Source organism: Durio zibethinus, chromosome 1 (genome assembly GCF_047325235.1).
Source record: "Durio zibethinus cultivar Kanyao isolate XHJ-2024 chromosome 1, ASM4732523v1, whole genome shotgun sequence".
Lineage (NCBI taxonomy): Eukaryota > Viridiplantae > Streptophyta > Magnoliopsida > Malvales > Malvaceae > Durio > Durio zibethinus.
The window spans coordinates 8833953-8855630 of record NC_143162.1 but is presented as its reverse complement, the minus strand read 5'-3'; the positions used below and the strand labels follow the sequence as shown (position 1 = coordinate 8855630).

Below are 21678 nucleotides of genomic sequence, written 5' to 3'. Positions count from 1 at the left end.
ATATAAAATAATCGTATTATAATTTATACTAATAAATCAAACACAAAACACATTTTTTTTATATTCACCTAACTTATAAATGATTTTTATTTAAAATTTAAATGGTATTACTTTAATTTTTTTATATCATTTTCGTGCTTTAAATTGTAAGTTATATTTTCTACACAATATATTAAGTGTGTGTTTAGCATACCAAAGTATGATATGATAAGATGATATTATGAATAGAATTAAATTAAATAATGTAACTTTATCTTATATTTGATGTATGTAAGAATTAGGACAAAATAATTTTATTTATTAATAGAAAATATCTTTTCTCAAAATTTGTATAATTTAAATTATTAATATAATTTTTAAGGATATAAGATAACAAGTAAATTTTATCCCATAAATTAAAATAATCATCTCCGTTTTGAGAAGATTGAATAATTTATACAAAAAAATGATTAATCCTTTTTATAATTTTTTTTAGATATAAATTAAATATATCATTATATCATAACCATCATCTTAGATATTAAGGATATATTTGGTACACAAGATTATAATAAGATAAAATAAAATAATATTATAAATAAAATTCAATTAAATAATATCATCATATTTTGTGTTCGATGTGTATAAAAAATATGATATAATAATTTATTTCTTAGTCAAAATTATCTTTCTTCAAAATTTATATATGATATGTATGTTCAATATTATGGATTAAAAATAATCATTTTCATTTTAGAAGGATCAAATTATCCTATACGAAAAAAATAATTAACTTTTTTTGTAATTCTATCAATTTTTTTAAATATAAATCAAGCATAATATAAGATAATTATTATTTTATATATTTTATCCATAAATCTATACATCAAACAAATAAAAAGAATTATTTTTAATTCATGTATTGAACTTACGTATCTATTATATTATTAAAAATTATATTAATTATTTAAATTATTCAAACTTTAAAGAAAGATAATTTTAATCATTATATAAATTATCATATTTTAATTTTTACACATATTAAATATAAAATATAATGATATTATTTAATTTAATTTTATTTATAATATTATTTTATTTTATTATATTATAATTTTGTGTACCATATTTTAAATAATTTAATAATAATATATGTAACAAAATTCTACATGATAATCACGAAGAAAAAGAGCACTTTGGTACAATACATTCGTTTCCCGTGCGGCAAGAAAAACTCATCACTGGAGAGGAAACGTAACAAAAGCAAGAAGAAAAGGCTGACGCTTTCGCAGAGAGAAATCAAAGAACCAAGAAAAAAAAATGGATGTGATAAAAACACAGCAAATATCGTCTCGACCGATAGAGAAGGTGATAGTCCACCCTTTGGTTCTCCTCAGCATCGTCGACAACTACAATCGCGTCGCTAAAGACACGCGCAAGCGCGTTGTCGGAGTCCTTCTTGGCACTTCCTTCAAAGGCAACGTTGACGTCACCAACAGCTACGCAGGTTTCCCCCTTTATTATTTTTTTTTCCTCTTTGATTTCTCAGAATTTCATTCTAGATCTGATTTGTTTTGATTGCTGTAATAAATGCTGTTTAGGGAAATCTTTTGTTCTTATATTTTGCACGATTGCTGATTGCTTTGACGTTTGAGTTGAATTATAGTTGTTAATTTTAGGTTATTGAGAGTGAATTTTGCGTTTTAGGGTTTTGTAGCTCAGAATGTCCAGTTTGAATTGAAGGCAATTTGTTAGGTTCCTTTACATAAAGTTTCCTCTTTTTGCTTGAATTTATGGAACTGAAGCCAAAGATGGCATGTTGTTGAAGATGGTGTAATTAAAGAAGTATTTGATGATATGCCTTGACCATCCTCATGTGTCTGTAGTTTAGTTTTCTTATTATTGAGCTTGTTTTAACACTTGATTCTCTATTATTATTTTTATCATGCATAAACGGTAGAATGTTGAATTTTCAGTCCCTTTTGAGGAAGATGAGAAGGACCCCAGTATATGGTTCCTTGACCACAACTACCATGAATCAATGTTTTCGATGTTCAAGAGGATTAATGGTAATTATTTTCTCAACTTAGAGTCAACAATGCTGCTACTTTTAATTTATTTATTCTCTCTCCTTTCTTGTTTTGGCTGTGAGGAAGTGATATTCTTTATCTCTGGATATATTGTGATAATTGTTGTAGCCAAGGAACATGTTGTTGGTTGGTATAGTACTGGCCCAAAATTACGGGAGAATGATCTAGACATTCACAGATTATTCCACAAGTAAGATTCTATTAATTGTTATACTGTTTTTAACTTCATTTTGGAGTCCATTCTCTTAATCAAGTATTTTTGGTGTTGCAGTTATGTCCCAAATCCTGTCTTGGTCATCATTGACGTCCAACCTAAGGAGCTGGGGATACCCTCCAAGGCCTACTATGATGTTGAAGAGGTTAAGGAGGTAAGAACAATTTTTGGATGCATCATTTTTTATTTTGTGGGACGGAGAGAAGGGGCTTAACTGTTTAGGCAGACAGGCAGTCCTTTGGATGTTAAGTGGGGCTATAACTAGCAATAATCTTTTTGATGAAGGTTCTGCCTTTTTTTCTTACTTGGTGAGCATTTGAACTAATATGCCTGTAATGTTGCAGAATGCTACGCAAAAGAGCCAAAAGGTTTTTGTTCATGTTCCTTCAGAAATTGCTGCACATGAAGTTGAGGAGATTGGTATGTCTTTAGATGAAAATTTGTTATCTTCTCAGAAAGTTACCCTTTGGGTTAAGATGCAAGTTGATTGGATTTTCGGGCCATTAATTTTGTTACCAATATAACTCCTTTTTCACCACAAACAGGAGTGGAACACTTGCTAAGGGATGTAAAGGACACAACCATTAGCACACTTGCAACTGAGGTTTCTTTCTTTCTTCTTTATTTATTTATTTATTTATTTTTCAGTTGTAGTTAATATTAAAACTTTTACTTTCGTGGAAAGTTGAAGCTTTATTTGAAAAATAACAAAGGGAGTATGTATATATATACCTTGGTCTTATTCACAGGTAACTGGAAAACTCACAGCTTTGAAGGGTTTGGATGCAAGGTTACGAGAGATACGTTCTTACCTTGATCTTGTTATTGATGAGAAGCTTCCGCTGAATCATGAAATACTGTACCATTTACAGGTAAACTAATTTGAGTGAAAGCTGAAAGTGAAATTAAAAAACATTTGCAGTTATGAACTTTAAGTCTTTAATACTTGATTGCATAAATTTCCCTTGGACTTACCTACATGATTATATCCCAAATATAGACAAGAGTATATAATTTTGAACCTATATGGGTTGTTTAATACCTGCCTTACCTGTGTTCTACCATGTTTAAACTGCAGGATGTGTTCAACTTGCTGCCAAACCTAAACGTAAATGAATTAATCAAGGCTTTTGCGGGTATTACAAAATTGACCACAAATATCTCAAAAATTTCTGAAAATGCTCATGTTCTTTCAGATTAGAGAGGGGTATGTTTTAACTTTTGAAGTTCATTGATCCACATTCTCTGCATGTTGTGCAGTAAAAACAAATGATATGATGTTGGTTATATATCTGTCATCTCTCATCCGAAGTGTCATTGCACTCCATAACTTGATCAATAACAAGGTGAGAAACTCACTCATGATTTCCCTGTTATATTTAAACCATGCTGAAGCTTGTAGATTGAGTTTTGACTGGCAAATTTGGTTTTCAGATGCTAAACAAAGAACATGAGAAAGCTGAGGATGCAAAGCCGGCAACTGTCCCTGCTGCCAGTTGAAACTGAATATCATCTGTATTACATGGAGTTCTAATCATGACAAAAACTTGAGCATAGGGTGCTATTACCTTTCATAGGATCCTCATTCTTGAGATTTTGTGTTCTTCATAGCCCAATCAGAGTGTCACCGGCCTTCAAAATTGAGATTTTTGGATCTCTTTGTTTTTCAGACAACTATAGATTGTAGAAATGAAGTGCATTCCATTAGCGTTACAATTATGTTGAATCAATCATTTGAGTGTTAGATACTGCTTATGCAACTATATATATATATATATATTGTTTTGGTTGTGGTATGATTTGGAAAGTCTTTATTTGCATTCTTCTTTATGGTATTGGTGAAATAGAACCTCTAATACATGGCATTCAAGAATTTAGATCGAAATTGTAACTTCCTCAGATTCTACGTGAATCTTGCTATAAATGTTGGAGTTTTAACAGAGCAACTGAGGGAGGTTCGGTGTCCTTAGATGTTTCTGATGCAACATAAATTTGGGTTCTAGCTGATTGAACGTAACACACGTTAACAAACAACTGGTAATCTGAAAAAAACCCAACTGGAACAGTAAATGAAACGGCTTTGACCTTCTGAAAATAATTCTAATTGAACATCCCCAATGTCGTCTTGTTTTTTGTCGGCCCAGTTACTTTCTTCTAGATACGAAGTTTTGAGTTTTTAACTTTTAACATAGTCTCCATTTTACTTCTTGGCTATCGAACAAGCCCTTTCCCTGCTCCGGAGTTTTAGAAAGTCCCCTCCCCACCGCCCTCCTCCGTGCCCTTCAATGTTCTGCTCCGAGCCAACTTTTATGAAGTTTTTCTCTGGAATTTTGTCGGTAGAAAAATATAAAAGCGGTAAACCATTGAAATCATGGGTAAAGTTTCCAGGGATAAAGAGGGTGAGTTTTTTTTTTCTTAATTTCTTTATTGGGATATTTGGTGATTTAGCAGCCTATATCAAAGTTAAGCTATTTGATATTCAGGATATTTGCTATCGGAAAGCAAAAGAAGAAGGTTGGCGTGCCCGAAGTGTCTTTAAGCTTCTTCAGATAGACGAAGAATTCAACATTTTGGTAGGTTAAATTTCCAAATATGTACCGGGTAATAGTATATTTTAAATGCCTTTAAATGATCGTTTTCACTGGTTTGATTATGATTTGATTCATAGGAGTAAAGCGCGTGGTAGATTTATGTGCCGCCCCAGGTAGCTGGAGTCAGGTTTGTACTAATTTAATAATACAGAATAGCCCAATTAGCCACCTTTAACTAATTTTTCCTTATTAACTAGCTTGCTAGTAATGCGACAGGTTTTGAGTTGCAAATTGTATCTTCCTGCTAAGCAGTCGCCTGCTTCAAAGTAAGTTTCTTTCTGCTTTCTTGTTGGTTTTTATTTGCCTTCAAAAGTTTATTTCTTTATCTAATGGGGCATGCCAATGCATATGTCACACCCTGCGTGAGCGACCGACGCCCGTGACACATCCACCTTGAAGTCTGGTCTTCGGGCACTGCCTGCTCGTTCTTTCTCAATCAGAAAATTTAATTTGCTACTGACATTTTCGTTTGCTTTTATCAGTGTTATCTGTAAAAATGTGAAACTTTTTCAAACATGAGGCCCATGATCTTTATGCATACTAATACTACCTTCTGTTGTGACCATAGATTACTTCATCATAACTTGTAGGGATGGTGATCTTCCTCTTATTGCAGCCAATGGCTCCAATTGAAGGTGTAATCCAAGTGCAGGGTGATATAACTAATGCCTGAACGGCTGAAGTGGTGAGGATGCTTTTTTTTTTTTTTTTTCACTTGAATAAATTCTTTGTAACGTGTCTTTCAGTTTATGAGAATTTGAAAATTTCCTTTCTTTTATCTTTTTTGGATGGTAGCACGTTAGGAGATTGCCTGAATGCCAAAAGCACTGGGACAGAGAGCCAATTATTATAGGCAAGATAATGTCAACCTTGATCCACTTGCATAATCTATGATGGCTTAATACTCATTGTGTTTGTGCTTATCACCATGAGGGAGTTAGAAAATATGGATGGTGCATATGTATGATTTACTTGTTTAGAGCTAAGGTTTAATTTGCTTGACCTTATGTTTTTGGTTGAATGCGTATATATATATGCTGTCATTTGTTATTTATTTGCGTCATTTGCAGGTAATTAGACATTTTGATGGCTGTAAGGCTGACCTTGTTGTGAGCGACGGTGCTCTTGATGGTAAAAAACAATATCTGTGGTTTTTAACTTCTCAGCCTATGGTTTATAGTGTTGGGCTAAAAGCTTCCAATCCAATCACATTAGCGGAAGCGAAATCAAACAATAAATCAAACACACAAGAGACAATAATTTAACGTGGTTCGGTCCAACTGACCTACATCCACGGATGAGAAAAAAGATCCACTAGTTGTAGAGAATTACAAACATACATCAAATCATCAACTTCACTCAACAATCAATACTCATAAGACACTCTCAATCTCCTCTAGTCTTATGAAGTATTCTCAACCCAAACAAACACAAACCCAAACCCTTGTGCACTCTTTCAACACAATCAAACACATACCCATATGTTCTCATACATCATACCTATGTGGACTCTATCAGTCTTCTCTAGTCCACTCACAAACAAACATACATACCCATAAGACGTAGAGCCCTAATACTCTTATGGGGTGTCTATCCCACAAAACCCTACAACTCTCTTACATCTTTTTCTCATACCTAACCCTGTAGAGACTTCACCTATTTATAACCATACAAACTTGCCCATTAAGAATCCCTCTTCTCTTAGAATTCTTCTCCTGTAAGTCAAACTTGTCTATTAAGAATCTCTTTTCTTTTAGAATTCTTCTCTTGCAAGTCAAACTTACCTATTAAGAATCCTCTTTCTCTTGGAATTCTTCTTTTGCAAGTTTTCTTGTCCATCAAGCAATATCTGACAAATCTCAAACAAATCTCAAACAAATCTTTTATGGGATTTGAGTCAATATTCCCAACAATCTTCACCTTGACTCAAATTTCATCAATCATCTATCTTCATGCTAGACATGCTTGGCTCTACCTGCACTGAAAGTCTCACAATCATCTTCTCTTCTCTTGTGTCTTCACGCTTCATAGAAACCAATCCTCAAAACTTGAACTCGAACTCTTCTCTTGAATCGAGCTCCTCTAAGCTTACTTCTTCTCATATCTCAAACCAAGCTCTTCCCATATCTCGAATTGTCAACTTTTCCCATGTCTCGAACCATCAACTCTTCCCACATCTCAAACATTTGACTCTTTTCACGTTTCGAACTTTCAGCTCTGATAACACTTGTTAGGGAACACCACAGCTCTGATACCATTTGTTGGGCTAAAAGCCCCTAATCCAATCACACCAGCGGAAGCGAAATCAAACAATAAATCAAACACACAAGAGAATAATTTAACGTGGTTCGGTCCAACTGACCTACATCCACGGATGAGAAAAAAGATCCACTAGTTGTAGAGAATTACAAACATACATCAAATCATCAACTTCACTCAACAATCAATACTCATAAGACACTCTCAATTTCCTCTAGTCCTATGAAGTATTCTCAACCTAAACAAACACAAACCCAAACCCTTGTGCACCCTTTCAACACAACCAAACACATACCCATATGTTCCCATACATCATACCTATGTGGACCCTCTCCTATGTGGACCCTCTCAGTCTCTTCTAGTCCACTCACAAACAAATATACACACCCATAAGACGTAGAGCCCTAATACTCCTATGGGGTTTCTATCCTACAAAATCCTACAACTCCCTTACATCTTTTTCTCATACCTAACCCTGTAGAGACTTCACCTATTTATAACCATACAAACTTGCCTATTAAGAATCCCTCTCCTCTTAGAATTCTTCTCCTGTAAGTCAAACTTGTCTATTAAGAATCCCTTTTCTTTTAGAATTCTTCTCTTGCAAGTCAAACTTACCTATTAAGAATCCTCTTTCTCTTGAAATTCTTCTTTTGCAAGTTTTCTTGTCCATCAAGTAATATCTGACAAATCTCAAATAAATCTTTTATGGGATTTGAGTCAATATTCCCAACATATAGCATTGTAGTTGTTTCTTTTTTGCCCCCTTAATCTTCTAAAGTTTGCTTTATTGCCTCTGCATTTGCAGTTACTGGTCTTCATGACATGGATGAATCTGTTCAGTCCCAACTCATACTCGCTGTAAGTGTTCTAATTCGTCTAATATTAGCCTGCTTCTAGAACGAGAAACTCAGATTTGTGAATAACTTTGATGCACATGGATGTGAATTGTGATAACGCCTTCATCATAGATAGTCCTTCCCACAAGATCCTGCCATTAATTAAACTTGAATATCATGATTCTACCATATTTTACATCTTATTTTTTCTTTCTTTTTCCCCAAATTTGCTGATTTAGTTTTCGTGATTTTGCATATTCATGCAAGGTTTAACTATTGTTACCCATGTACATAAACAAGGTGGAAAATTTGTTGCAAAAATATTTCATGGAAAAGATACAAGTCTTCTGTATTGCCAGCTAAATTAATAAAACCTCTCAACTTTAGTATCTAAGCTTGTTAATATAATTATAAAGCTTATTACAGTACCCAACTCCTTAAATGGATAAATTCCCTTTCCTTTTACATTTACTTTTTCCTTCTTTCCTGCAGCTGAAATTATTTTACCCAATAGTGACTTTTTCAAAACCAAAAAGCAGCAGAAACTCCAGCATAGATAAGAGTCACGTATGTACTTGTTACTTACGTGTACTTGTCCTTGGCTGCTCACTTGGTTTATCCTTTATTTTTTTTTTCCCTTTGAATATAAATTTTTTTTTGGCTCACATTTTTTAAGTTTTCTGTAATAGCCGCATTACTTTTTCTCCTTTCAGTGAACCTAAGACATTGGCTCATTCATTGCAACAGGGAATAGTCTATACCTGAGACATTGGCTCATTCATTGCGACAGAAACCCGTGGAATAGTCTATATTGCCTTGTATAAACAGGGAAATTTATACTATTACATGAAATGTCCAGTTCTTACCCTCCTTCCTTTCCACTCTTTGGATTTATTGTTTGACAACAATTTCTAAACAAATTGACAATATGTAGAAAGTAGTTTTGCTTTGTTTGTCGTAGTGTGTGGCTAATACTTGTCTTATTCTTATACAGAGGCATTCGCAGTTTGTGAAAATTATTTACCTCCTGAAGGATTCAATCCAAAAGACTTGCATCACCTCCTGGAAATGGTGGGCAGTCCCTCTGGTGGAGATGATCTAGGTAAGTGGACATCATAGTTACAAAGAATCCTGTTTCCTACTTGTATGAAATCTATACTAGTTGTTAAGATTTTTGTATACTTGGATAAATTCTCTTAGATTTTTGTATACTTGGATAAATTCTCTTTCTTTAATAAAAGATACATATTGTTTCTTAATTCCTTTGTTTGAATGGCTGATTGTGGTAGTGAATGGTTGGAAGGGCCGACTAAGGTTTATATCCCATTTTTAGCTTGCGGAGACCTAAGTGGATATGACTCTGACCGTTCATATCCTCTGCCGAAAATTGCTGACGGAACTTTCCAGAGAGCTCTTGAAATGAAGAAAGCTTCCAGTCATGGTATCCGAGACCTTGAAAAGCTTTCTTTGGATTCTTGATTTCACTGCTACTTGCCTTAAACGGATGGACATATTAAGAAATTGACAAATCCACTTCAATATCCAGTTATTAATGGAGAGAAAATGATTACTGTTCTTGTTTCATACTATGTATTCTTTCTCTATATTTCCAAGAAAAGAAAGTGGAGTGCTCTCTCATGGTGTGGCCTGTCTGTCCCTCAAACTATCAATCATCTTAGTCCTTCCGCGGCATCTTGTTCCAAACAACCAGTACTTTTCTTTTTCATGGAAATTCGAATTATGATTCAAAGTTAAGATTTCTATTCAAAATTTAACTCTTTATCCATTGTGCTAAACTCATTTTATAATTAAATTGTTTGTTTTGTGAAATTTTAAATATCGAAAAGAAAAACAATTTTCATAAAAGTGTTGATTTCTGATGAGAGATGATTTTGCTGGCAAGATAATGTCAAATTTTTGCATTTGATTTTGAAAAAAATTGGATTACTTAATAAAATTTTTTACTATAATATCTTTTATTTTATATCAAATATATTGTTTTTGTTAAATATAAGGAAGTATTTGATCAATAAAATTTTAATTCAAATATAACTTTTTTATTAAAAATATAAAAAAAGAAAAAAATTACATTAATATAATAAAAACGTTGAATATAATGTTTTTTTTAAAAACAGAAACATAATATTTAATATTAATACGATGTTTTCATATTAAAAAATATCATATTTGGAAAAAAAAATTTACAAATATAAACGACGTAATCGAAAGCAAATATAATGACGATTTTTTCATATTGAAAATGTCGTATTTAATACAATAAAAAAATTAAAAATAAATACTATATTTTTGAATATAAAAACGTCATATTTGATATAAATACATATTAACAGAGTTTAACTGCAAAGAGCGATCAAAGCACTGAGAATATAACAAAAATAAACTTGTAAATAAGTTATAAGACTTTTACAATCAGAAGAGTAGAATATGGTAAGACCGATTCATTCAAACACATGGACATACTCTGGTTATAATCCTCTTGATCGGATTGGTCCAATTTTTTCAATACCATCTGCAAATGATGACATCGCTCTTCTCAGTGAAGTTTTTTAATTCCCTTTGGACTATCCAACAAAGGGGCAGGAAAATCAACTGGAAGTTGATTGGATTCTTGGGGCGCTAATCTCTAGCAGACTTCCCAAGAGGTAAAGGCAATGAAGGTTTGGCAGATGAAATTGCCAATCCAAGGAGGCCGTTGAGAATGGTGCAAATGCTAGAAAACAAAAAAACTTTTGGCTGATTTGTTTGAGATTTTAATTGGTTAATTTCCTCCAGTATACAAAGACTGCGGAGCAACGAAATATGGTATTTTTTATTAAAAAAATGAGGTTTTATTTCATTAATAAATATGAGGTTTGTTATGTTAGAAAAGTAATTTTTGTATTATCAAAGACGACGCTTTATAGATAATAAACTTTGTATTTATTTTTTAAATTTCAAAAAAAATTTTATTTAACAAATACTATATTTTTAATGTCATAAATAGTCTTTATATTATTAAAAATTACATTTCTACATTACAAATGTAATATTTGTTTAATAAAAAATATTTTATATTTGGGTTAAATATGAGACAATTTTTTTTTTTCATAAAATTTTAAAAAATTATAAAAAAAAAAAAATTTTTAATTTGGAGACTTTTGAATATTATTGAAATCTAATATTATTTAAGAATAAATACCTATAAACAAAATATAAAAATCACATTCCCCAAATAAAATTAAAAAAAAAAATCTCAAATTCTCCTAAATCAATCACTTCCTAAGAGTTTTGAAACCATTACAATTTACTCGAAATTCCCTAAATACACCGTGAGCGTTTGGAACTATTTCTTGAACTAGACGCAGAAATCTTGTGTGAATGATCTGAATTCTGGAACAAATGGGTGTGGGGGAATTTGTATCATTCAGGTTCAAAGTACTACATAAATGAGAAAGCAAGTGGCAGATATTTGGCTGAGTTTTCAGCTGCCGTCCTGACAGTGACTTTTCCAATTTGAATATTTGTTCAGACTCAACCCTCTACGGTGGCCCAGGCATAGAAGGGTTCATTTCCCTGACACGTATGTTCGCAAATGATTTCTCCCTAAATCACCACCTAATTGCCCAGTGAAAGCAGGCAGTGGTTATGGCGTAATTAATTAAATTGCATAAAGTTCATGTGTTGCATCTTTTAATTTTCTAAACTGAATCAAGTTCAAGTCATGAATAGAAACAGAATGTAAGATTCAATTGCTTTCTGCATGCATTTTTCTACATCTCATATTGAAAATTAAATGATCAATGAATTATATAGAATCCCTTGTGTTTTCCGTTTCATTTACATGTTTTCTTCCCCGGGACTGCAATTCTAGCAAGAACATGTAGAAACCGAGTTTGATCTTGACAAAGATGAAGAAGAGTTCAAGAACTCGATGCAATCTTCTATGGCTTCAGCACGATGATAGTCAATAGATTCAGCCAGTGATCGTGACCTTGGTAGATTGGAAGAAGAAACCTTATGTGAAGATTTCCTTCGAATGGATACAAACTGCACAGCTGTTGCAACTTTAGCTCCAAGACGCCTCAACAATCTTGCTGGTGAAAATGAGCTTTTGACAAGCCTAAACGTAAAAATCCCAGCAACGACCTGTCTTCTGTTACCTCTTGTTCTGCCACTGCCCCCATGTTTCAGAAAGATGGTTGGCCTTTCATTGACGTCAGGACTGAAACTCACTCTCTTGCTTGTTCTTCTTGACATTCTAGACTTTGGGAAGAGATCAGTTCCTTTAGAAGAAACTTTGGTTCCTCCTGGTGAGATTAAGAGACGGGGAAAGTGAGAATGGAGTTCTCCTAAGTGAACAAAGAAGAAGAGGCAGTTGGTAAGGTTTAGAGGGTATTTATTGATGAATTAGTGTGAACAAAGTGAAAACTGAAAAGGAAACAGAAGATACTGAAACAAGGAATAGGATAGGATTTGTTCATTGAAATGAGTGATTGGCAGGTGAATTAATTTATGAGTAAGCATATTCTTGTTCAAAGAAGTTGACTGCAGGCCCAAATTCTTTAACATTTGGCTAACCAACGCCCTTTTAGACAGAGCATTTCAATTTTCACATGTGTTTGTATATATATATATATACACACACTCACATGCACACTTGCAAGAGCCAAGCACCAGGCGCATTTGAATGCATGATTGCTGTTTATTTCACTAATTATTGAAGCCAAAACTGACCATCAAATACACGAATGTCATTGTTTGTCATAATTGGTTCATAATTCATTGATTCTGATTTCAGGATTGCCCAAATTGAAACTACATTCATATGCATTTTATCTCATAACTATGGGACCATAATTCCAATATAGGGAGAAAGTTTTTGGAAAAAAAAAAGAAGAATTTGAACCTCAGATCAAGCAACTTAGGCAAAAGTGGGTCTACTTATTTAATGTGGGGTTTAGTATAAATAGTAAGTAAGAATCAGAACGTTAGGAGCATACAAGAATTTGAACGTAGGAAAAGGAGAGCAATGAGGGAAAATGAAAAGGGGTTTGCAGGGTTGGTCAAAAATAAAGAGTAGCAACAACTAGGAAGGGAACACAAGGAGACAAGCACTCGATATATACTCTTCTTATCAGCGCTGCTTTTGAGGTGCTGTTAGGGCCTACTTTTTGCTCTTATGCCGGCCATATCTTGATTCTGTTCTGGAAATAGAATTGCTGGAGATTGGCCCATTTTCTGAAAAGATACTAAATGAAAAAGAGAAGAGAGAAAAGAGGGAATCTATTTGAATATGGGAGTGTGGGCTTTGGCGTGAATATGAGGTCAACCATCCTCTTTTTTTTTTTTCCCTCTTTCTTTACCACTTTGACAGAAGAAAATTTCTGTCGAATTTTGCTGTCTTCTGGGATTTATTTTTTTTGACTGGTAGCCATGACAAGGCCAGGCCCCAGTTTTGCATCTCTATTGGAGTGCAATTCCTGGTCAAGTAATCAAGAAGTCAGGTCAAAAAAGCTTTTGAATGCCAGAGTAAAATGAAAAGGAAAGCAGCAAAAGTGAGACACGGCCATTCAGAGAACTTATTTGCCTGATTATAGAGCTAAGCTAGCCTTCATTCAAATACAGTACAGTAAGAATTAGTAAGCCTGGATGCCGTTCTTCAACTAGATTTCCGGCTCATAAAATGGGACTGCAAAATCTGGTTGAGTCACTATCTTACCTAATCTAATCCTAATATTTAACAAAATGAATAAAAGAAAAAAATTATAAGAAGTGGGGCTAGAGCCAAAACAATATCTAGAATTTTGTGTCCTATATCTCTTATGTTTGATGTAAGAAGATTTCTAATATTATTATTATTTTTTTATTTTTCATATAACCAATTCTATAATTATAAAATATAAGACTTAGATTATTGTTATATTGAATTCTCTTCTGTGAGATAAAGTATGAATTAACATTCAAGCAACATTGTCTAAGCAATAATTTTAGTCCAAATCAATATGTTGGAATTCAGCTCTATTTAGAAAATTTGTGGCTTGTGCCTTAAATTTTTTGGACCGAAACTTGGCTTTGAACGTGAAACTAACCGTAGTTCATAGCCTTCAGGAGATAAAGAATTATACTAATTCATAAATGCTTCTTTTGGTTGTCCTTAGTCTTTATCGGGTGTACAATGATAATAAATTGAATCAAAGTGAGTTTTTATTTGTCTTGAATTTGATTTAATTTTATATTTATAAAATTTGAATTTAATTTCATTCGAAATTTTTTATTTTTTTTTATTCAAATTCAATTTGATTTGAATTTTTTTTCATATTTGAATTCAATTTAATTTGATATTATATAAATATATTCGATCTTAAAATTAATAAAATATTTTTTAAAATATAAATATAAAATTATATAATATATATAAATAAAATATTAAATAATTAATTAAAAATAATTTTATAAATATCAAATCGGATCAGATTAAATTTATCTAAAACTTGAACTGATCCGATCTGATTTTTTTTTAATATCAAATTTAAAATTTAATTTTAAAAAAAAAATCAATTTTATGAAATCAGATCAAATCTTGGGAGTGGGTAGTAGACTGAGCTGCCAACCCTAACCGGTGGAACCAATTCAGCTGGTTGGCTTTTCCTGTTTTCCATCATAAATTTCCTGTCCCAGTGAAGCAGGGACCACTGACCACTGACCGGTGAAGGCTTCCAGGGTCCAGCTCTCATTTAGTTTAGGACCAGAAAAGATGGGCTGGATTCTAATGACATAAGACTTAAGCGTTAAAGTTTGTCAATCCAAGCAAGAAATGGAGCCGAAGGGTGTTTTATGGACCTGAAGCTAGGATCGGCATAGGCTTTTAAGCTCTTTTGTTGTTATGGGTTGGTTTTTTTTCAAAATAAATTTTGTTTGAGGCAATGAAATTTTGGGAAAACGTATTTTGGACTTACAAGAAGCTGAACCTCTTAAGATTGGGTCGTTGGGTTGAACCATTATCTGGCTAAGACTTGTTATTCTTATTTAATGTATAAAACATATCCAATCTGTTTTTTCTTGTTGCCACTAATAAGATTGATGAAAAAAAAAAAAATGTTGCCATCAGAAATCAAAGTTACATTTGTTACCCAACAGGACAACCAAGGTTCAGGATATTCCCATCATATCCTCTTTCTCATTTTCCGTTGAATTAATGATTAAGACTTCAAACCAAGCTTGATTTGTCAAGTTGCTTCATAATTGTTCCCATATGAAACTCCCATTTCATTTCATTAACAAAAAACTGTTTTATTTTATTGTTAAGGAAAACTTCAAAATATCTTCGAGACATATAATCCTTTCGTTATGAAACTTGGCAAGAAGAATACAAGAACCTAACATAATTTGTATGCATATAAAGGAACAATGCCAGGAAATGATCAATTTTCCTTGATGTTAATAGGGAGTGTCAAGGTGTATTAATCAGTTAATAAGACAGGTCTGCAAATAAATTATTCTGAACAACAAATAACAAATACTATTTGAACTGAACCATTAGCTTGTGACCCACCAGATAAGTGTTAAAGCATGCAAAGGAAAGTATATTCATGGAATATGTCAAGATCTCCACAGTTTATACAGTTCAAAATATCCTTTTTTAGCTCTGGCCAAAAAAAAAAAAAAAAACCAAAAGCTGCATGGTATCAGTAAGTAAAATGGGTATCTAACTCAATTACTTATGAAATAATCTATGAGATCAAGCAATGTCCATTTAAAAGAAATCTCCTTAATTTGTTTTAGATGTTTATAATTAATGTATGAGCTAGGTGACTAATCCATTGCAAAGATGACAATAGACTTCAGATCAATATATCCATCAAGCAATCTCATGTTTTACATTGACTTGTCAAATGTTTGATAATGACATTAGTCATGTTAATTTTAACAGTGAATTGTTGTAACCTTAGTCAACCAGAAATCGCCATATCTTGACAGGTAGGTTAGTTTCAAGTTTTACTTCCAAAAAGTCTTCAAACCAACTCATGACAGCCAACCACAACCACGAGCTATTGCTGTACCAAAATGCTCTGATATTATATATTGCCAATGAAGAGAATGCAAAGAATCAAAATTGAATAATTTATGGGGTCATATTCCATGTATATCGAAACAAAATTCTTTGATTCTAGTGAAAAAAAGGACAGGCAGGAAAGGGCTGTATCATCACTAAAGAAGCCAATTTGTGGTACTACTTTAGCTATATGACTCCTTGAGGATAATGAAGCAAGACCTTTGCATGGAAAGTGTGAGCCTTTATGCTTAATAGAGACAAGCAATTGCTACGCATTTTATCACATGTTCCCAACGAATTCCAAAAATGCACCCAATGAAATTAATTACCATTGCAGTAAAAATATCAATGACAAAGCCTCTTGGTATTATCTTGAGCTTGAAAAAATTTTTAATAATTTTTTCATCACCAAAGGAACAATCATTTAGTTTTTTTTTGTCTAAGCTTCCGTAGGTTTCTGCCATTTAGCCAATAAGCATATTCTCAGTGAGCTTTCCTTCGATACTCCTGTCTGCCCTTTAAGAGAATATCCATTCTCTGCATATTCCATAGGCCCCTTATATTCCTTTATCAATTCTTCTATTCCATAATAATCAATCAAAAGATTTTTTTTTCTTAACTCACTTGTTCAAAGTACCGACTCAACACCTTCCCGCTATAATTTTTATACACTACTACATCATGTCTCCTTCTTCTTCTTCTCTCTCAATAAATCCTTTTCTCTATCCTCCTCCTTTCTTTGCTTACCCTCCAAGTTATTCTTCTTCTTTTACTTTATACCCTCCCAATTCTGTTAAAGTTTTGCCTTTTTATTCTTTGTCTACAATACCCATTTGCCTGATTTGTAAACAAAGACGTTTTCCTGAGCCTCTAAGGTTGAAGAGTGAGAGGAATAGAGGGATAGCGGTTGTTAGAGCAAGTAAAATGGCTATTACAGAGGTGAGAGAAGAAGATGGGGAAGAGGAAAGGCCTCCCTTGATTGATTCTGAGAACAATTCCAAGCCTCGTCGTATTGCTCTTTTTGTTGAGCCTTCTCCTTTCTCGTGAGTCTCTCTCCGTTTGCTTTCTTTGCTTGGTATAACTATTTTTGAGGATACCCTTTTCTTCTTATGTTTGATTCATGTACTCTTTGCTGTTAAATTTGAAACCTTTTTCAGTAACAGCTTTATCATTGTTATTCTTTGGGTGTTAATTGATGTTATTAGTAATTTAGAGGTACATTTCACGTTGTTATCTTTGTGGCAATCGCCTTTGTGATACGCCAGCTGTCAATTATGTCAAAATTTAGATCTTTGCTGATGTCTCCGATATAAGTTACATGATCTTGGTCTATTTGTTACCTACTCTGTTAAAATGTAAAAACTTGGGACTCACTGAATGCATTTGTTTCCCTTTTGCAGATATGTATCAGGGTATAAAAACAGGTTCCAGAATTTTATAAGATATTTACGGGAAATGGGAGATGAGGTATGCTCATTATATGTCTGCAGTTGTGCTTATTTATTTGTTAGCTAATGATGTTTATGGAAGTACCTTTAAATGATTTGCCATGAGCTTAGTCTAAGCCCCATTGCATTTTAAGAAGCTTAAACATTTGGGTGGGGGTCAGATTGCTTACCGGCCCATGTTATACAATTTTTAAGAGTTGATTTCATTAGCTTTTGATTTGACTCAAGTGATTTCTAGTTGACAGTAGTAATGTTGGAGGAATAATGTTCAAACAACTATGCAGGCTGTACAAATACCGCTTTAGCTTAAGTTCATTCTCAGTTAACAGTTCATAACCAAACCAGCTAAAAGTTTTGGCCATCAGTCTCCTATAGTTTGCAGAAACGTTTTCAAATGACGAACTAACAATAAGGGTATTGGTCCTAATAGGTAATGGTTGTAACTACACATGAAGGGGTCCCGCAGGAGTTCTATGGAGCGAAGTTGATTGGATCAAGAAGGTTGGTGTAATCAACAAAATTCTAGTTTGTACTATGCTTCCACATCATTTCCTTTTTGTTCTTACCTATGCTTTTCAAAATTTCAAATTTGCTTGATGTTAACTTACATTTCAACATGCTTTCCTAGGCAAAATTATCTAGAACTGAAAATAGAGGGTTTATTTAGAAGCAACAAAATACTAGCTGCTTCACCTTTGATTGCATTCTAAGATGTTGAAAGTCAGAGGTGATTCATTTTTTAAACCCTACAAAAGTTACTATTGACAAAGCATTCTTAGGCTTATAAACACCAGAAAGGGTTGGTAGATAAATCAAACAATGTTATCAATCCCATAAAGTAGAAGACATGGTTGAAATGACTATTAGTTAGATCTTAGTTGTGTGTCATCTACTTACAATTGATTTAGTGTCCATGTCTTTAACCCCAAGGATTCTGATAGCCTGGTCCATGAAAGATGTTAAGCACTTTTCTTCTGTGAAGATATATGTTATGCTCAACATTCTTATGTTATATCAAGTATAAATTCTTTCCATCACCGTCAAGTAATCTTAGTTTACGTTCCTCAATTTCAATCTTGTTTTGGTCCTTTTTCAATTTGTTTTGAAGTTACCATCTGGCTTGTTGAACTGGTTGAAATAACTGTATGTTTTTACTATTTCATTAGCGTATTCTTTGGATATTCGTACCTATGCTGTTTTTTTTTTTTTTAATACATCTTTTTCTTCCTCATTGCAGTTTCCCCTGTCCTTGGTACCAGAAAGTGCCCCTTTCCTTGGCACTCAGTCCAAGAATAATTTCAGAAGTTGCACGGTTTAAGCCTGATATAATACATGCCTCTTCACCTGGGATCATGGTACACTTCTAATTGCTGCTATTTGAGCTCTTGATAAATTATTATGATTTCTTTCAAGTGAAAAGTTAATGAGTGATAGGAGATACATTCCTGGCTGTTGTGGACTGCATTGCAGGTTTTTGGTGCTCTCATTATTGCAAAACTACTATGTGTACCCATAGTGATGTCTTACCACACCCATGTTCCAGTGTGAGTTCGATTCTTCTTTGATTCACCAGATAAATCCTTCATGTTACTCCTTCAACAATGATACCCAGAAAATTATATGCTGCTTCTTGGAAGGTTTATCATTCCAGGTTCAAGACAACATGAACTGTTATATGGACCCGACCCCAAATCTAAAATTTCTTTTATTCTACAGGTATATCCCAAGATACACATTTAGTTGGTTGGTGAAACCTATGTGGTTGATATTAAGTATGTAAGACCTTTTCTTTTCCCCCCTTTTAAGCTAGTTTTCATGCCAAAGTCTGAGTAATGACAGCTTTTGCGCTCTTTCTTATCAGAATTTCTTCACAGAGCAGCTGATCTTACCCTGGTTCCATCAGCTGCTATTGGGAGGGATCTCCAAGAGGCTAGGGTAACTGCAGGTAAACATAGACATTCTTTACATTAATCAATTTAACTTGGTTGTTAGTACAATGCTAAGCCATGTGTTTTTTGCATTAATCAATTTCCTATCTCCATTGCTTGCTCCAGTGTGATAAATGCATCTTGTGCTTTATTTGTTCTCCTTTTTTTTTTTTTTTTTTTGGTACATAGGAGGCTGTAGCCTGAGGATTAGGGAAGGGGTTGCAGGTGCTGGGATTCGAACCCCATACTTGCTACCCCAGACTTGCTGGATGTCACCTATTATGGGTGGCTACATGAACCAACTGAGCTAAGCTCCGGGATTTGTTCTCTTATTTCCCTTCTACAGATGCTGGCCTGCTGATGATATCTATAGATAGCTGAACCCTAAACTAACCTGCTTTTCATTTATCAATACTTTCAGCTAATAAGATTCGTCTTTGGAACAAGGGTGTGGATTCTGAAAGCTTCCACCCTCGATATTGCTCTCATGAAATGCGGTTAAGATTGAGGTGCTCCACTTATCCTTTATTTTGTTCCTCTCTCCTTAATTACAGAGGAGTAATTTAATGCTATATATTTTTGCTTTGTACAGCAATGGTGAACCAGAGAGACCATTGGTAATTCATGTTGGGCGGCTTGGAGTTGAAAAGAGTTTGGATTTCCTCAAAAGGTACCATTTATGAATTGCATGAAAATTTGTTGCTAATATCTTCCTTTATATATTTACTAAAACATAATACCATGTCATAGCTGTAAACAACAATCCAATGGAGTTATGTCAAATTTTCATTGCGAACATTTTTTCCTTTCAGTTGATGAATTTTGAAAATTTTTAACATTGGGAACATATGATTTAACAGCGTTATGGACAGACTTCCAGAAGCAAGGATTGCTTTTATTGGGGATGGACCATACAGGTAATTGATGTGATGCTCATGAACTTAACCTACTCTAGAAGAATATCTATATCTTGTATTAGATGGGTCAGATCGAATACCATACTCTCACTGAGAATGCCCTAAGTGGTTCAACAAATGCTTTAATCTGGTCTCACCAATTTCAGGGATATGATTTCCACTAAGTGATTGTTAACCTGAATTGTTTCCTCAGTAATAGTCTCATGTAGCAAATGACAGAAGTTGGATCAGGAGATGTAAGATCATGCAAAAATTTGTTCTTGTCTCTTAAAAAATATATGATCTCTTCTTTGCAGGGAAGAGCTAGAGAAATTGTTTTCAGGTATGCCTGCAGTTTTTACTGGAATGTTACAAGGTGAAGAGCTCTCTCAGGCATATGCTAGTGGGGATGTGTTTGTGATGCCTTCGGAATCTGAGACACTCGGACTTGTTGTTTTGGAGGCAATGTCTTCAGGAATCCCTGTGGTGGGTGCTCGTGCTGGGGGAATCCCAGATATAATTCCTGCAGACCAGGAGGGCAAAACTGGCTTTCTCTTTAATCCTGGAGATCTTGAGGACTGTTTGAGCAAACTGGAGCCCCTGTTACAAAATAAGGAACTGAGAGGAACCATTGGCAAAGCTGCACGTGAAGAAATGGAGAAGTATGATTGGAAAGCGTCCACCAAGAAGATACGCAATGAACAGTACAACGCTGCCATTTGGTTTTGGCGGAAGAAGAGAGCACAGCTACTGAGACCTCTGCAATGGCTGGCAAAATGCCTTTTCCCATCCCCAGAAGTCAACTACAGGTGATTTGGATATATTACATAGGTTGGCTTGGTAGAATTAGAGGAAATAGCATTTTGATAGGGATCCCAAACTTGTTCTGTGCTTCAAAGAGGCTCTTATACGGTATGCATGATTTTTTTTTTTTTTTTGGAAGTATGTTTATTTGTTGTATATTTTGGACTTGAAATGATTGGAATGGAAGTTTACAGTGGTATGAACGCCATTGGTTTTGAAAATCTTGGGGGTTAAAATAGTATGGTCATTGTATTGTATGAAGGTTTTATGTGAACTTCCATTAACAAACTAAAATTTTCCATGAATCTCTTTATTTTGGTTTCCCTGCAAAACATACTTTCAACTTCAAGCAAGTTATAAAGTGCAAGTAGACATAACCTTGAGAGTTGGAAGTTGGAAGGCCTTTCACAATATCTTGTTTACCTAGGGTTTGGAAGATAACCTGCCCTTCAACATTTTTCTTCCTTTGTTGTTTACACGTGGTTTGGAAGATAACCGAAACAGCTGAATCATTCCATTTCAATTTGAAAGTTCACCATTGAAAGTTGCTGTTGCTGAGACTGCCAGTTGCAAAGTG

General features: G+C 33.8%; 3 protein-coding genes and 1 pseudogene across 6 annotated transcripts; 3 read left to right on the top strand and 1 right to left on the bottom strand.

Moving 5' to 3' along the window:
- The first annotated feature begins 1180 nt into the window (after window positions 1–1180).
- LOC111312030 (26S proteasome non-ATPase regulatory subunit 7 homolog A) lies at window positions 1181–4079 on the top strand. The gene is made up of 10 exons (XM_022911945.2): window positions 1181–1486; window positions 1956–2048; window positions 2178–2259; window positions 2341–2437; window positions 2628–2703; window positions 2829–2887; window positions 3033–3155; window positions 3362–3419; window positions 3544–3629; window positions 3718–4079. The coding sequence occupies exons 1-10, from the start codon at window positions 1300–1302 to the stop codon at window positions 3781–3783; spliced, it is 927 nt and encodes a 308-aa protein (XP_022767680.1). The 5' UTR covers window positions 1181–1299; the 3' UTR covers window positions 3784–4079.
- Window positions 4080–4654: 575 nt separating this feature from the next.
- LOC111312031 (uncharacterized) lies at window positions 4655–8663 on the top strand (annotated as a pseudogene). Its single transcript, XR_016327288.1, has 8 exons — window positions 4655–4682; window positions 4735–4860; window positions 4952–5001; window positions 5091–5140; window positions 5465–5559; window positions 5945–6005; window positions 7942–7994; window positions 8465–8663. The product of XR_016327288.1 is annotated as an uncharacterized LOC111312031 (transcript).
- Window positions 8664–11713: 3050 nt separating this feature from the next.
- Window positions 11714–13773, bottom strand: LOC111310650 (uncharacterized). The gene has a single exon (XM_089761434.1). The coding sequence runs from the start codon at window positions 12227–12229 to the stop codon at window positions 11840–11842; it is 390 nt and encodes a 129-aa protein (XP_089617560.1). The 5' UTR covers window positions 12230–13773; the 3' UTR covers window positions 11714–11839.
- Window positions 13774–16574: 2801 nt separating this feature from the next.
- Window positions 16575–21322, top strand: LOC111312028 (sulfoquinovosyl transferase SQD2-like). Of its 3 annotated transcripts, none has more exons than XM_089762358.1 (11): window positions 16580–17068; window positions 17426–17492; window positions 17904–17974; window positions 18711–18828; window positions 18908–19017; window positions 19190–19245; window positions 19335–19418; window positions 19823–19910; window positions 19994–20071; window positions 20262–20318; window positions 20615–21322. In XM_089762358.1, exons 1-11 carry the CDS (start codon window positions 16707–16709, stop codon window positions 21108–21110), a joined length of 1587 nt encoding a protein of 528 aa, XP_089618484.1. In that variant the 5' UTR covers window positions 16580–16706; the 3' UTR covers window positions 21111–21322. The 3 variants fall into 3 exon arrangements, with proteins under 3 accessions (XP_089618489.1, XP_089618484.1, XP_022767676.2); XM_022911941.2 differs by having other exon boundaries at window positions 16583–17068; window positions 18944–19017; XM_089762363.1 differs by lacking the exon at window positions 20262–20318 and having other exon boundaries at window positions 16575–17068.
- Window positions 21323–21678: the final 356 nt, after the last annotated feature.